This window comes from Leucopleurus acutus, assembly GCF_964270905.1.
Source record: "Leucopleurus acutus genome assembly, chromosome: 21".
Classification (NCBI taxonomy): domain Eukaryota; kingdom Metazoa; phylum Chordata; class Mammalia; order Artiodactyla; family Delphinidae; genus Leucopleurus; species Leucopleurus acutus.
The window spans coordinates 32,890,546-32,906,669 of NC_139163.1; the positions used below are offsets into that span (position 1 = coordinate 32,890,546).

Sequence of the window (16,124 nt, forward strand, 5' to 3'; positions counted from 1 at the left end):
CTGCGAGCTCCGCGGGCAGGAGGCGGGCCGTCGCAGGCGCCGCTCCCTGACGGTCGTGTGTGTCTCTGGCCAGTGCAAGAGCCCAAGAGGAGCCTCCCGTTCTTCCAGCTGAGGAAGGTGTGGGGTCAGGTCTGGCACAGCATCCAGGCCCTGAAGGAGGACTGCGGCCGCCTGCAGCAGGGCCAGCGCGCCGCCATGTACGTGCCCGGTGGTTCGCCTTCACTTGCTCAGAGCTGCCCGGTGGCCCGGCCGCAGGACGGTGGCAGAGGCGAGGGCCCAGGGGTGGCCGTTGGGAGAGCGAGCAGGGGAACGCTGGTCTGGAAGGGTGGGACGGAGGGAGGCTCCGTCAGACCCGACCAGGCCAGTGTGGTCAGCGGGCGGCGCTGGGGCCGCGGAAGGGCTTGCTGCGGCGTGGGTCGGCCAGCCTCCCCTGACCGTCCTGCCGGGCCGGGCTGACTCTTTCCCCGGGCTGTGGCTGATTTGGGTCGCTTCGTGTGGTACTTGGCCTAATCCCAGTTTGGGAGCAGAACCTCACCCATCGCCGAGGGCCAGGAGATCGTCGTTACGGTTATAGGCGGCTACTCTTGTTGCGGTTGTACCAGTTACAGCAGGGGCCTGCCGTCGTGTTTGAGCTGGGTTTGCTCTTGTCCGGGAACTGGCACTTAGAGGCCAGAGACACCCCACGGTCTGTTTCTCGGGGTCCCTGCAGGATGAATCTGCTCCGGAACAACAGCTGCCTGTCCAAGATGAAGAATTCCATGGCCTCTATGTCTCAGCAGCTCAAGGCCAAGCTGGATTTCTTCAAAACCAGCATCCAGATTGACCTGGAGAAGTACAGCGAGCAGAAGGAGTTTGGGATCAGTGAGTGTACTGCTTGTGATGGGTCTCGAGAGGCCGTTCCTTTCTTCTTCTTTCCAAGGTGTCTTTTGTCCCCTTGCCATTGAATCGCTTGTTTTCTGTTTGGGTTTGGGGATGTTTTCGTTTTGCTTTGATTTTATTTTCCTTCCATTGTTTTTCAGCGTCAGACAAGCTGCTGCTGGCCTGGAGGGAGATGGAGCAGGCCGTGGAGCTCTGTGGACGGGTAGGAGGCACCCTGGGGTCCCCAGGCCGGCCAAGGGCGCGAGCCTCTTCACTGCTGTCCTCCCCTTTCTCACTGCGCGCTCGGTCGAGCTTGTATTTCGAAAATGAGATTTTCCTCTCCCAGCTCTCTGCCCTCAGCTAGGACTTGCTGGAAAGAAGGGGAGAGGCAGGGGGTGGGGGACACTGCAGGGGGCCCTGCCGTGGCAGGTCCGGGAGCTGCACAGATTGGAGTCAGGATTACTACGTGAATTGTCCTCTTTCCACGAGAAGGGGCCTTGGATGAAGGAGCAGCACGCTGTCTCGTCGGAGGTTGTCCTAACCTCCTTGGGACAAGAAATCCCCAGGAAAGAACGGGTCTAAGGGGCAAGTCTTAGGACAGTGTAAATCAGATGCCACTGGAAAGTGTTGATTATGAGGCCAGGGTGTGACGTGGCAGACCTCATACAAATGGAAGACTGTGGTCTCCAAGGCTTTTTCCTGGACTTTGTCACCATTTTCCCTGTGAACTTGGGCAGGGAGTTTCACCTCCGTGTCTTAACATCTGTTTCTATAAATCAGTACCGATATGCCTCCTTAAAGGTGGGTGTCCATCGGCAGTACCTTGTTCAACCACAGGGACACGAGCGCACCCCCAGTCTTGGCACTCGTGGGTGTAATCCCTGAGATAATTGACGAATTTGGAGAAGAGAATGTGCCCCGGCCACTTCTCCATGCCAGGACCGGGCCAGGCCCCGACCTGCTCTGTCTCCTCTCACCCTAACGCAGTCCTTTGAGAGCCTAGTTTACGGTGGAGGAAACTGCAGTGCAAGGTCAGATAACCTGCCCGAGGGCCGCGCAGCTGACAGGTGGCCGACCCCAGATCCGACTGCATGGCTCCAAGTCCGGGTCCCTTCCGGCTGGTCGGCTGAGGGTCTGCGGTGAGGCCGGAGGGCTCCCCCGAGAACCCCGCGTCTCAGGAGTTTCTCGCTGCGTCCTTGGCCTCAGCACCGCTCTTCCTTCAGGAGAACGAGGTGAAGCAGCTGGTGGAGCGGATGATGGCGCTACAGACGGACATCGTGGACCTGCAGCGCAGCCCCCTGGGCTGGAAGCAGGGCGGGACGCTGGACGACCTGTGAGTGTGTGTGTGCGCGCGCGCGCGTGCGTGTGTGTATGTATATGTGTGTGTGTTGTGTGAGAGTGAGCCTGTATGGGAATGTGTCTGTGTGTGGGTGTGTCTCTCTTTGTGTGTGTGGGTATGAGTGTGTGTGTCGGGATGGTTCGAGTGCGGTCCCGGTGGAGCCCCGTTCCCCCTGGAGCTCGGCCCCTGGGGGGTCATCTCGGCACATGCAGAGTTGAGCACGGGCACACCTCCGTCACTCTGAGCCTCACAGGATAGAGAAGCGATGTCTGACCTCACAGCTATGGGGACCAGTTCAGATAACGCCCCCAGCGGTGGCTCGTGAACTACGGAGGCTGCCGTCCCAGGAGCCTTTGCTTGACCAAACTATCAGATTAGACGCCAGGGCCGCCCAGCCCACCCTCACTCGCTGTGGCCCGAGGAGCAGAAAGCAGAACAGGGGAGGAGGCTGGCAAGTCTTAGAAGGTGGGATCTGGAAACTTCATTTGAGTCTTGATCAGGAGCTTGGCCTTGGCTCCGGAAGTGGGGGAGGGCGGTGCAGGGGGTACCTAGGCAGAGCAGCCCCACCTGCAGCCGTGGGAGCGGACAGGAGGGGCAGGGGAGCCTCGGGGCCCCGCAGGAGCTGCCTCCTTGGGGCTCAGCCGTGTCCTCTGACACTTCTACTGGGATTCTTAGGACCAGGCGCTGAACGTCAGAAATTTAGTTATTTGTAGTCCATGTTTTCTCAAGTCATTTAACCCTTTATTCTCCTCTGGTTTTCAAACACAAGTCACCCCTGAGAATGTCAGCCGTCTCACTGTGTTAGAGGCAGGGGGAGGGCGTCTGTGCCTGCTCCTGGGCTTGAGTTTTCGGGGGCCGCGTTCTCCGGCCTCAGGTCCAGCAACAGACTGCACCCAGAGTCCCGATGGCAGGAGCCGGGCGGGCAGGGAATTCAGAGGAGACTCCTGTCCTGAAGATTCTCACTAGACCTTGGAGGTGTTTGAGTTTTGGTAATGAGGCGAGCCTTCCCTCGTCATGGGTTTCACCTGTAACATCACCAGGAGCGATCATTTGCTCCAGTCGGGATGTGCTGCCCGTCTGGCTTCTAGAAACGAGTAGTCCTGCCGGCAGGAGTTGGCCTCGGCGCTTCAGGTGAGCTTGTTGACCTCTGCTCGATGCTGACAAAGCTGCTGTCCCGTGTGTTTCAGAGAAGAGCAGGCGCGGGAGCTTTACCGGAGGCTGAGGGAGAAGCCCCGAGGTGAGTGGGCCACCTCCCGGGTCCCTCGCTAGCCGGGCACCAGGCCAGCCCCCCGCGGACCGTGCGACCCCGTCCCTCTTTGCAGACCAGCGAACGGATGGCGACAGCCAGGAAATGGTGCGGCTGCTCCTGCAGGCCATCCAAGGCTTCGAGAAGAAAGTGCGAGTGATCTACACGCAGCTCAGGTATCGGGCCGCCTTCCTCCGGCGGGCTGTGTGCGAGGCCTTGCCCACTCGCCTGAGCCCTGGGACCTCCACCTGCAGCGGCCGAGCAGCCTTAACTGCCGGGGCTGCATCCTGCCTCCTCCGACCCACGTGCCGCTGGAGCTTGTCATGTTTGTTCTTCACAGCAAGACTGTGGTCTGCAAGCAGAAGGCTCTGGAGCTGCTGCCCAAGGTGGAGGAGGTGGTGAGCTTAATGAGCGAGGACGAGAAGACTGTGGTTCGGCTGCAGGAGAAGCGGCAGAAGGAGCTCTGGAACCTCCTGAAGATTGCTTGTGTGAGTGACCCTCGGCGGGGCCCTGTGCTGCTGTCCCCAGGCCCACGCACCCGGCATGGGGACCGCAGGGCCACCACCAGCGCTCCGCTGCTGCTGCTCCCTTTCCACTTCTCTGCTCCGTGACTTGGTGTGAGTGCGGAGGGCCGGGGTGGGCGCCTGTGTCCTTGTGTTATTGTGCGGGTGGCGGCTGTGATAAATGATCACAGTTATTCTCACGGTCCTGGAGGCCAGAAGGCCGCCATCCAGGTGTCGCGGGGCCAGGCTCCCTCTGGAGGCTGGAGGGAGAATCACTCCTCCCTCCTCACCTCTTCTTCGATTTCCGTGGCTCCCAGTGCTCCTTGGCTTGTGGCAGCATCCCTCCAGTCTCTGCCTCTGTCTCCACGTGACCCTCTTCTCTGTGTCTCTTTTCTGAGTATCTCTTGTAAAAACACTTGTCGCTGGATTCAGTCCCACCCAGATAGTCCAGGGTGATCTCATCACAGGCTCCTTAGCTACACCTGCAAAGATCCTTTTTCCAGACGAGGTCACACGCCCAGGTTCCTGGAGATCTGCATGCAGCCCCAGCAGCACGTGCCCGTGTGGCCTGGTGGGTCCTGAGCTGTGCCTGTGCCGTGCAGCACTCAGCCCACACTTTATGTGCCCGCCGTCTCAGCGTAGCTGTGATCCCACTGAGTGTTGCTCAGAGAGAACCCTCGGCACAAAAGAGAGCCCAGGACGGAGAAGGGGGAAGGGCCGGGTAAAAGCTGTGTCTTGGAAGCGAGCTGGTGGGGCAGACCGCGCTGCCGCGTGGGCCGCAGGGGAGCTGAGGAGGTGACAGCAGAGTGACTTGGCCACAGATCAGGGGAGCACGCTGCGTAAGGTGGAGTGGCCACTGCAGCCTGGGGCGTCAGAACACCTTAGTCTCCTTCTGTCCCGCGGATGGTGCGAGTCACAGAAAGTCACTTAGGACCTTCGTGTGTCTGTCTTCTACTTGGAAAGAGTAAACACACCTTCCTTCTAATTTCCTTGTCAGAGTTCGTTAAGCGACCCAACTAATGAAATAGAGCCCTCAGATCTCTCTGTAGTTAGAATCTGGTTTTTTTAATAGATTTATTTATTTATTTATTTATTTATTTTTGGCTGCGTTGGATCTTCGTTGCTGCACGCAGGCTTTCTCTAGTTGCAGCAAGCAGGGGCTACTCTTTGTTGCGGTGCACAGGCTCTAGGTGCACAGGCTTCAGTAGTTGTGGCACGTGGGCTCAGTAGTTGTGGCTCGCGGGCTCTAGAGCGTAGGCTCAGTAGTTGTGGCGCACGGGCTTAGTTGCCCTGTGGCATGTGGGATCTTCCCGGACCAGGGGTCAAACCCGTGTCCCCTGCATTGGCAGACGGATTCTTAACCACTGCGCCACCAGGGAAGCCCCTAGAAACTTTTACCAAAAAGCACACCTATAGATACAGAAACAGTTTCTAAACTGAAATGCAAACCATCAAATAGCGATGTTGACCTATTTCTCCAGGAAGAGCCTGTGTCTCGTGGCCAGTTGTCTCATGAGAAAATACCCTGATGTGGTGCCTGGGACTTCCCTGGCAGTCCAGTGGTTAAAGACTTCACCTTCCAATGCAGGGGGTGCAGGTTCGATCCCTGGTCAGGGAGCTAAAATCCCACGTGCCTCTCAGCCAAAACACCAAAACATAAAAAACAGAAGCAATATTGTAACAAATTCAATATAGACTTTAGAAGGGGTCCACATAGAAAAAAAAAAAAACTTGAAAAAAAGAAAATACCCTGGTGTGAATGCAAAATTTGAAACATCTGTTTGCTCCAAAACTGCTGACTCTCTTCCTGGTTTTGTCATCTAGAGCAAGGTCCGAGGTCCCGTCAGCGGAAGCCCAGACAGCATGAACACGTCCCGCCTGAGTCACCCCAGCCAGCTGCTGTCGCAGCCTTGCCCAGCCCCTGACAGCTTACCCGAGGCCGTCAAGAAGAGGTGCGTCCCCCTTCGCCATGCCCAGTGCAGGAGTCAGGGGCGTGTCGGTCACCCGTCAGCGGTTCTGTGCGTGTTCCTCCATGTTTGTTCCCTTTGCCGGGCGCTGTGGGGACAGATGGGGTGTTTTGCTCTCAGAGCTCCTCCTGGCTTGCTGACTAAGGTTTCCTCGTCTGAGGTCGCGTTGCTCGTTGCTGGATGGGAACCTGGAAGTGCTGGCCAGTCCCTGCTGTCCTCTAGTCCACCCGTCGCGGTCTGCTCGTAGAACCAGGTCCCTGCGGGCATGCCCTGGCCTCCAACTCCACGCCTGAGTCGCGTGTCATTGGTCCCTCCCGTGGCCTCTCCCTGCCCTACTCATCACCTGCACCCCTGCCGCAGAGCTGGGAGCAGAGCCTCAGAGCCCTTCCAGCGAACTTTTCCCTCCCTGCTTCCCCCCCTAGTGCTGCCTCCAGGCCCCTCTGGTCAAATCAGCCTTCACAGGAGACCATTCTGATCGAGTTATTCCTCAAGTTATTTAGGGACCAGCCATGGCTTCCTGCTGCCTCAGGGTCCAAGCCTGAGCCTTCTCAGGCCTTCAAGCCACCTCCGCAGTCTGACCCACTGCTCCAGGACAGATTCCTGGCTCTGCCGTCAGGGGTCTTAAAGTCTGGTCCAGACCAGCAGCATTGGCGGGTTCTGGGTACTTGCCAGAAATGCAGATTTGGGATCAGGAACTCGGGGTGGGGCGGAGCAGTCCTGTTTAACCAGCCCTGGCTGACCCTCCTGCAACCTGAAGTTCCAGAACCTCGGCTCTGCTGACGCCTTTCCCCGGAGCCTTCCTACCTCTGCTCCCACCTCCTCCATGGCCCTGGCACACGAGCACAGGGATCCTTCTCCTCTTGGACCACCTATGGGTTTTTCTTTGTTTCTGGTTCAGTCTCACATTTATTCAGCACCTTCCCTTTGCTGGGCCCCAGGCACTGGAGACAGTTAAAATCTGTCCTGTGGGCAGATCTATAGAATGGAAAATACATTAATGATTGCCGAGGGCAGGGGGCGGGGCAGGAATGGGGAGTGACTGACAGGTACAAGGTTTCTTTTTGGGTGATGAAAACATTCCAAACTGGATTACCAGGATGGTTGCACAACTCCGTAAATGTATTCGAACTATGGAATTGTGCACCTTAAATGGGTGAACTTTAGGGTTTGTAAATTTATCTCAGTACAGCTGTTTTTAAAAATCCTGTTCCTGTACTTAGGGGGTTTGTAGCCTCTACTGTTTTGGATTTTTTATTTTTAATTTTTTTTAATTTTTAATTTTTTTTTGCCGTTTGGCTGGCGGGGTCTTAGTTCCCTGACCAGGGATTGAACCCGGGTCCTCAGCAGTGAAAGCGCAGAGTCCTAACCACTGGACTGTCAGGGAAGTCCCTGTTTTGGATTCTTAATTCTCTCCCCAACTTACTGTTAGCTCCTTGAGGATGGTAACCAGGTCCTGTGCCTCTCACGGGGGCTCTGGGGCCGGCCCAGAGCCTGGAGCCTGGTTAGTAGTCCATGGATGAGTCTGGGCAGCGCTGTGCTCTGTTCCTTCCATCAGTGCCCCCTTCACGGTGAGAGGAGGGGATCGAGGGCCCTTCCTCCTGGATTTGTCACTCTCTTTCCATGATATCCTCAAAGCTCTGGAGAAGTCATCCCGGGGGCACAAGCTGCTGTCTGTGTCTCCATGCCCTTGAGCCAGGGTTAGAAAGGACAGATGGCTCGCTCTGCTCTCCTCTTTCTTACCGTGGCGGGTTCTCAGGGGGACACGTGCATTTCTCATCAGAGAGAAGGAGAGAACACCGTAAACAAATCAGTTCCCAGAACTTGCTTCCCCCAGATCTCAGCAAGCTGGGGACATCTGGGGAAATTGCATGGTGTGTATATTTTTGTCCATTTCAAAAAGTGGAAAACAGGTGGTTTGGGAGAGATCTTCAGATTATGGCAGTTTGGAGAGAATCTAGTTAAGTCAGAAAGAGCTTTGTTATTAAGCCGGGTCGCTGCTTTTTCACATGGTGAACAGTGATGCTCGTAGCTGGATTCGAGCTTCTGTAACAGCACTTAACTAGACAGATGAAATCACTTAGGCAATAACATGGTGTTTTAAGACACTCAGCCTCAGAATAATTATTTAATTTTTAAAATCTTTCCAGAAGCTCTTTAGCGTATTTGTAAACACCTTTGAAAAGTTAACATTGACCACGTTCTAATAATTCAATTGTTTTTTTTAGCGAAGACCTCGTGGCTGAAGCACACACTCTGTGCACCCAGCTGGAAAACGCCCTGCAGGACACCATGAAGGACCAGGACCAGAGCTTAAGGGTAATGGCCCGTGGGAAGCCCCGCCGCCCCACGCCCTTTCTTTCTACAGCAAACGAGAAAAAGCAGATCGAAAGGCGATGCCGTGCTTCCTCGATCGCAGTGTACACTTAGGATTTTCTAGTACATACTTCTTATTCCCCATGATAACAATGCTGATGCCTGTTGAACGTGTGCAGGTACTTTGTGCGCATTATCTCATTTCATCCTTGCTACACTCGCTGCTTACGAAGAAGGTAGCATCATTGTGAGAAGGCCTCTCCCCTGCTGCACCTTCTGTACAATTGCCGGGCATCTGTGTGTGGGGTGCAGTGCTGGGCTCCGGGAACAAAGCAAGAGCCCATCACCACCCCGCCTCTCAGGGACTCGGGGCTTAGCAGTCCTAGTTATAGGGAAGCTGACCTAAAGAAAAACGAGTCCAGATGCAGGTACGTTGAGACAAAGGTGAAATTGCGGAGAGGATGCTAAATCATCCGCTAAATCATCCGCTAAATCATCCGCTTGGCTCTCTGGCCTTTTCCTGCCGATACAGTCACATGCTGGCGTCTCTGCAACTTCTGATTTGGGGGAAGAATCCGAGGGGATACTGCTCATTGTAACCACTTCTTATTTATTCAAGTGTCCTTCTCTGGTTTGGGGCTTTCTGTGTCTCTTCTTGCTGTTCTTCCTCCTCCGAGCCGTGTATACTTGGATCCTTTCACTGCCAGTTTGCACTTCTGCCAGACGAAAAGGAAGTGTGACCAGGCCATTTCACCTGGTGAGGTTGGAGGTCGAGAGCTGAGGTTAGCCCAGGGTACCAGCTGCCCGCAGTGAGCGTGAGTCAGTGCTGTGAGCTGCAGTAATAATACTTAAATCACCTTCCCGGAATCTCAGGGCTCCAAGCCCATCTGAAGAAAAGCTCCAGCATGGTTTTGCAGATGTAGCTCTTACCTCAGGGGTACCCTGCAGAAACAAGACTGTCTTAACGAGAGGAATTCAATTTCCCTCTAAACTGTGCTGGTTGCCTCCCGAAGAAGGCAGTGTCTAGGTGGCCACGGTGTCTTTAACGTGCCCGTTGACTTTCAGTCTCTAGACTGGAGCTGGTTGCAGTCGGGGGAGGAGGAGAAGCACAGCCTGGAGCGGGCCTCCTGATGGTGGGCGGCCCTGACCCTGCCGGGCTGCCTGGCCCGAGGCCCCCGGGGCCCCGCCGCGTCGCGTCCGGTGTCCTCGGCACCCAGATGGAGATCTCGCTTCCCCAGCAGCCATGACCATCACCGTGGACCGAGGGTGCAGCCCTCCGTGGCAGTGCCAGCAGCTTATCTGCACGCTGGACGTCCTCCGCCACAGAGGCCCAGCAGACGAGGATGCCGAGCACGGCGTCTGGGGAGGTGGAGCCACGGCAGCCACTGCCTCTGCGCGGAGAGAAGTGCTCCGAGTACAGTGGCTCCACAGACCACCAGCTACATGTCAGACTGACTTTTAGGACGAAGTATGAATGGCACTTGGTGCTAGCTGTCCTCTCCTGACCCCTCCTGACCTCCAGAGGCCTCATCCACCTGTCTTCACGCTAAGGTTTCATCTGGATCCGGCTTCTCTTGAAACCGTGGATTCGGCCCAGCCCGGTCCTCCCTCCTCTTCTGACTTCACGGCTGCTAACGTTTTCCTTCTGCCTGCGACCTTGGGCCAGGTTGGGTGAGTGCTGCTTTCCCCGTCCAGAGTCTCTCCAGCCAGAGTGAGTCGCTAGTGCCAGGAGGGGAGAGTGCCTCCCTTCCTGTGGGTCCCAAAGAGTCCCCGGGAGCAAGCTGCCATGGAGAAGAAGGAAAGAAGAGGAAGATGTCTGTCAACCACCAGCTTGCTGACCCCTGTGCCCACACCCCCTGCCCCTGGGTGCGGCAGGGTGGACTGGGCAGTTCCCATCCCTCGTGTCATCCAGCGGTATTATTAAGTGGATTTGTATTTAAAAAACAGATTCTCTATTTTGTAACATGATTCAAGTCCCACAGTCTATTTTTATAATACCTCTGGTTGGGACTTCTGAACTCAAAGTCCAGCTTTAATGGAAAGTTTTATGAAATTGAGTGGTGCCTGATCAAACAATTCCAGAGCACCAGCAAGGCCTCTTGGACGTTTCACAGAAGCTGCTCCTTCCTGTAACAGCAGGAAAGCAAAGTGAGTTCAGGTGATAACAAACAGGCAAGTCTGGTTGGAGAAGAAAGTGGGACGAGAAGAGTTTCACAGAGTGCCTTCCATGGAGGCGGTACAGTGGGTTCCATGTCAGGGAAGTTGGGGAAACGCTTCATGCTTTAACTGCCTCTTGGAGATTCACCTTGTGCACTGGTTTATTAAAGAATCTGAAAGATCTATAATAATAAACTGGCTTAAATCTGCCTAAATCCACTGTTTACCCAACTCATTTGACAGTAGAGCCTTTTTTTTTCTCCCATGTGCATGTAACATTGATTAACGTCCCAAAGAACTGAGTTTGATAAAGCGTGACTTTGGAAACACTGGTGAGGAACACAGTGGGACATTATACCAGAAAGGTGGGCTGGGACGGGGTCAGATTAGGGAGGGAATGAATGTGGAGTTGAGAGTCAGGGGCTGATTTTATAGGCATTTGGGAGCCACTGAAGAATTTTGAGCAAGGAAGGACATTACCAAAGCTAATGTTTAAAATGAGTGATGTAACTGGAATATGCTAGTTGGTTGAAAAAGTGAAAATTCTGGAGGACTTCCACCTCCAAAACGTGGAGCAGATGTACTTTTTTCCTATTCCTCCAGCTAGTACAGCTGAGATCCTTGGACGTTATTTATAAACAAAGATAAGAAGACCCCAAAAGGCAGTGAGAAGGAGGCAGACCAGCTAGGGACCTTGGCCCTGAGCGGTCATATGGTGGTGAGTTCCCTGGGTTTTCCTCTTGCCTCCTGTGTCCCTGACAGAGGCTGGAGATGCCGACCAATGGCACAAACAAACTAGCTGCTCTCCAACTCTGTTAGATTCCTAGGTTTGCTGTAACAAATCACCACAAACTATGGCTTAAGACAGACATTTATTCTCACAGGTCTGGAGGCCAAAGTTGGAGATCAAGTCCTCCAAAGTCCCTAGGGGAGATTCTGTTTTTTGCTTCTTCCAGCTTCTGGTGGGTCCAGGAGATCCTTGACTTGGTGGCTGCATCTCTGCCCCTGTGGTCACATTGCCACCTCTTTTTCTATCTGTCAAATCTCCCCTGTGTACCTTTCATAAAAAACCCTCGTGATTGAATTTAGGGCTGATCTGGATAATCCAAGATAAGTGCCTAAGAGGCACATAATTTGATCAAGATCCTTAATTTGATCTCATGTTTTACAATATAAGGCGATATTTATAGATTCTGGGAATTAGGATGTGGACATTTCTTCCTGGGGAGCCACCATTGAACCCACTACTGTCCACCATCTAGCCCCCTAGAATTCACATTCGTCACATGCAAAATATATTCACCCCATCCCGAAAAGTCTCAACCCACTACAGAATCAACACTAAGACCAAAATCTAAATATCATCAGCTCAGAAGTCTTGAATCTCATCATCTACATCAGGTTTGGCAGGCTCTGGGCATGATCCATCCTGTGACAAAATCCCTCCATCTGTGGGCCTGTGAAACTAGAAGACAATTTGTCTGCTTCCAAAATACAATGGCGAGATAGACATTCCCATTCCAAAGGGGAGAAGTTGGAAGGAATAAAGGAGTCACTAGCCCGAAGCAAGTTTGAAATCTACCAGGGTAAATTCCATTAGGTTCCCAGTGTCTTGGAACTTGAGGCTCTGTCCACTGAACCCAAGGCAGCTTCATAGCCCTCTGCCTCTGCACCCACTGCTTCTGTAACTGCTCTTCCAGTCTCTTCTTTTGCACCCATGGCTCTGCCCTCAGAGTCATTCCTCCTTTGTCTTGACAGCTACCACATGTTTACAACCAGGTAACTCTGTCAACCATTTCCTGGCTCTTGAGTTTTAGAAGTCCAGTAGACTTATGCCATCCTCTCTCTGTTCTTTTCAGACCAAGCTTGTTTCTGCTGATATAACATTCTTAATAATCTTGTGGGTCTCCTGTGTATGTCATGGGAGTCCACACAGTTAACAAAAGATCCACAGGTCTTTCTTGGATAATTCCACTTCTATTCCTGGCTTCTGCTGAGATGAGTGAGTGGGTCTGTGAGTCACACAAATAATCTCTTCAACAAAAGGATGTCCAGCTGCACCCTTGGACTTCTCTCCAACAGTGAGTTTTTTAATTTTAGCATCCTTTGCAATATGGATAGATGGAGAATCTCCTAAATCATCAAATGCTGCTGCTTTTCTTCTTAACAGTTCTTTCTTCAATTTATTTCTTTTGTCTTGCATTTTACTGTAAGCAGCAAGGAGAAATCACACCGCACCTTCAACACTTTGCTTGGAAATCTCTGCAATAAAATACTCAAGTTCATTGCTTACAAGTTCCGCTGTCCACATAATGGTAGAACACAATGGCAGAGCCAAGTAACATTCACATCTACCGACATTCTGTTCATGACGATGTATGTATCCTCTGAGACATTAGAAACTTTTTCTACCATGCTTCTCACTTTCTGAGCCCTCATCATCAATTTCTTTAACACTCATTTATACCAATAGTCTGTTTAAGGCAACCTAGGCTTTTCCTCTCATGCATCTCAGAATTCTTCTAGCATCTAACCATTATATAATTTGAAAGCCATTTCCACAGTTTGAGTTTTTTAACAGTAGCACCTCACTTTACAGTACCAAACTATAACAAGTTGCCGCAAACTGGGTGGCTTAAAACAACAGATACGTGTTCTCTCACAGTTCTGGAGGCCAGAACTCTGAAATCAGGATGCTGGCAGGACTGTGCTCCCTCCAGAAGTTGTAGGGGAGATACGTTCCTTTCCTTTTCCAGCTTCTGGCGGCTCCAGGTGGTCCTTGGCTTGTGGCTACATCTATTCAGTTTCTGCCAATGTGATCATATTGCCTTCTCTTCTGTCAAATCTCCCCTGTGCATCTCTTACAAGGACACTTGTCATTAGACTTAGAGCCAATCCAGATAACCTAGGGTGAGTTCCTTTCAAAGTCCTTAACTGAATCACATATTTTGCCGTATAAGGTAATGTTCACAGGTTCTGGGAACTAGGACATGGGCATGCCTTTGTGGGTGTGCACCCAACTCACTACATCAGGTGAAGGGTCAGGACGGGGCAGCCTCACAAAACAGGAGAAATGTAAACGATAACCACTGTATGGCAGCCAAACATCACAAAACATACTGCCCCACCCCTGCTTGCAAAGACCAAGGGGGAAACTTAAACTTCCACACACATCAGGCCATAATTAAGTGCCCCACTGGAGTGATGGGGTGAGGAACTGGGACTTTCATTGATGCTGGACAGTAACAAGGCCTCTCCTGCTGGTATCAGGGGAGACCACATGGGGAATGCCCAGCAGGAATGAGGCGTTCCTGCCCCCAGGTGACAGCAGACCTACTGGGGAGCCAGGACTCCTATTGCCACCCAACAGTGAGGAAGAGCTCTTCCCACTCGGGAAGCCTGGACTTCCACTCCCACTTGGTGGTGATGAGATAGCAGCCTGCTTCCCCCACTGGATATCAGAGGAGGCCTGCTAAGACAGGAATTAAATGAAAGCCAGAGTCTCATAACCTGAGACTCAGATGTCCAGGTCTTATTCCAAAATCACTCGTCATACCAAGAGTTAGGAAACCTCAACTGAGAAAAGGTAACCCAACAGACACAGACACCCAAGTGGCAGAGATTTAGAATTATCTGAAAAGGATTTCAAAGCAGCCATCATTTAAACATGCTTCAAACAATAATTATGAACTAGCTTGAAACAAACAAACAAAAATAGAAAGTCTCAGCAAAGAAACAGAAGATGTAAAGAAGAACCAAGTAGAAATTTTAGGACTGAAAAATACATGAAGTAAAATAAATGAAGTAAAAATATCAATGGATAGGCTCAGCAGCAGAATGGAGGGGAACAAATCAGTGAACTTGAAAACAGAACGATAGAAAGAAAGAAAACATTGGGAAAAAACAACAACAGAGCCTCAAAGCCCTATGGGGCTATAACAAAAGAGCTAATATTTATGTCATCTAAGTCCCAAAAAGGAGAGCAGAAAGGAGGTGTAGCTGAAAAGTATTCAAAGAACGAATACCTGTAAATCCTTCAAATTTGGCAAAAAATATAAACCTGTATATTCAACAAGCTGAGCAAACCCCAAACAGGATAAACTCTCACAAAGAAAGAAGTGTATATGAAGACACATACAGTCAAACCCCTAAAAACTAAAGATAAAGGGAAAAGTGTAAAACTACAAGAGATACACCTTAGTTATGGGGGGCGGGAAACTATTTGAATGATAGCAGATTTCTCATCAGAAACCATGGAAGTCAGAAGAAGTGGCACATTTTTCAGGTTCTGGTAGAAAAGAACTGTCAACCCAAAATCCTGTGTCCAGCTAAAATTTACTAGAGGTATATTCAGGAATGCCTTCTGAATGAAGGGGGAAGTCACAACATTCTCAAATCAAAGAAAATGAAGAGAATTTGTAGCCAGTAGACACATCCTAAAAGAATGGCTAAAGGAAGCTCTCTAAACAGAGTGAAAAGGATAAAAGAAGCATTCTTGGAACTTCAGTAAGTTAGAAAGAATAAGAGAAAGACTAAAAATCTGGATAAATATAATAGACTTTCTTTTCTGCAGTTTTCTAAGTTATGTTGGTGGTTGAAGCAGAAATTATAACATGGTTTGATATGGTTCTCAGTGTATGTACAGGAAGTATTTAAGGCAATTTTACTATAAATGGGATAGAGTAAAAGATACAAAGAGGCAAGGTTCCTATACTTCACTTGAATTCAGAGGGAATTCATAAATTGACACTTTAGGCTCAGGTATCAAACTGTGATAAGATATGCATATATAATAGAATACCTAGAGCAACCTGAAAAAGGTGTACAAAGAGGTACACTCACAAACACCATAAATAAATTGAAATGGAATCCTAAAAAATGTTCAAGAAACTTACAGAAGAGGAGGAAAAAGAAAAAGAGAAGCTAGAAGCACAGAGAAAAAACAAAGCAACCTAAAATGAAATGGGAGACTTGAGCCTTAACACATCAATAATTATATTTAATGTAAATAGACTGAAATGCAGCAATTAAAAGATAGGTATTGGCAGAGCAGATCTGAAAGAGACCCCAATATATGCTGTCTACAAGAATCTCATTTCAAATATAATGATCAAAGCAAGTTGAAAGTAAAAGGATGGAAGAGATATGCCAAGCAAACATTAATCAAAAAATGCAGGAGTGACTATATTAATATCAGATAAATTATACTTCAGAGCTAAGAAAATTACCAGTGACAGGGAAGAACATCATAGTAATAAATTGCAGCAGTGCATGGAAAGACATAGCAACCCTAAATCTATATGCACCAAACAACAGAGATGCAAAATATATGAAGCAAAACTGATAGAGCTGCAAGGTGGAAAAGACAAGTCCACAAGTACAGTTGGGGATGTTAACAATTCATAGAACAACTATATAAAATCAGCAATGTATAAAGGATATAGAAGAACTCAACAGCACCATCACCCGAGAGAATCTCATCAACATTTATAGAGCCTTCCCCCAACAACAACAGAATACATATTCCTTTCAAGCACCCATGGAACATATACTAAGATAGACCAAATCCTGGCTCATAAGACAAACCTCAAAAAACTTACAAAAATTTATATACAGAGTGTGTTCTCTGATCACAGTGGAATCATGCCAGGAATGAGTAACAGAAATATAGCAGGAAAATCCCAAACATATGCAAACTAAAAAAAATGCTTCTATACAGCTCATGGACCAAAGAGGAAGTC

At 50.6% G+C, this 16,124-nt stretch overlaps 1 protein-coding gene across 1 annotated transcript in view; it reads left to right on the top strand.

Annotated features, from left to right (window-relative positions):
- Positions 1–10,588, top strand: part of IKBKB (inhibitor of nuclear factor kappa B kinase subunit beta) — a 47,490-nt gene extending 36,902 nt beyond the window's left edge. The window contains exons 13-22 of the mRNA XM_082863664.1: positions 74–197; positions 710–861; positions 1,020–1,081; positions 2,082–2,191; positions 3,385–3,434; positions 3,520–3,619; positions 3,784–3,931; positions 5,771–5,898; positions 8,139–8,229; positions 9,292–10,588. Coding sequence (XP_082719790.1) covers positions 74–197; positions 710–861; positions 1,020–1,081; positions 2,082–2,191; positions 3,385–3,434; positions 3,520–3,619; positions 3,784–3,931; positions 5,771–5,898; positions 8,139–8,229; positions 9,292–9,357 — 1,031 coding nt within the window. The 3' untranslated portion in view covers positions 9,358–10,588. The remainder of the gene's footprint in view (positions 1–73; positions 198–709; positions 862–1,019; positions 1,082–2,081; positions 2,192–3,384; positions 3,435–3,519; positions 3,620–3,783; positions 3,932–5,770; positions 5,899–8,138; positions 8,230–9,291) is intronic.
- Positions 10,589–16,124: the final 5,536 nt, after the last annotated feature.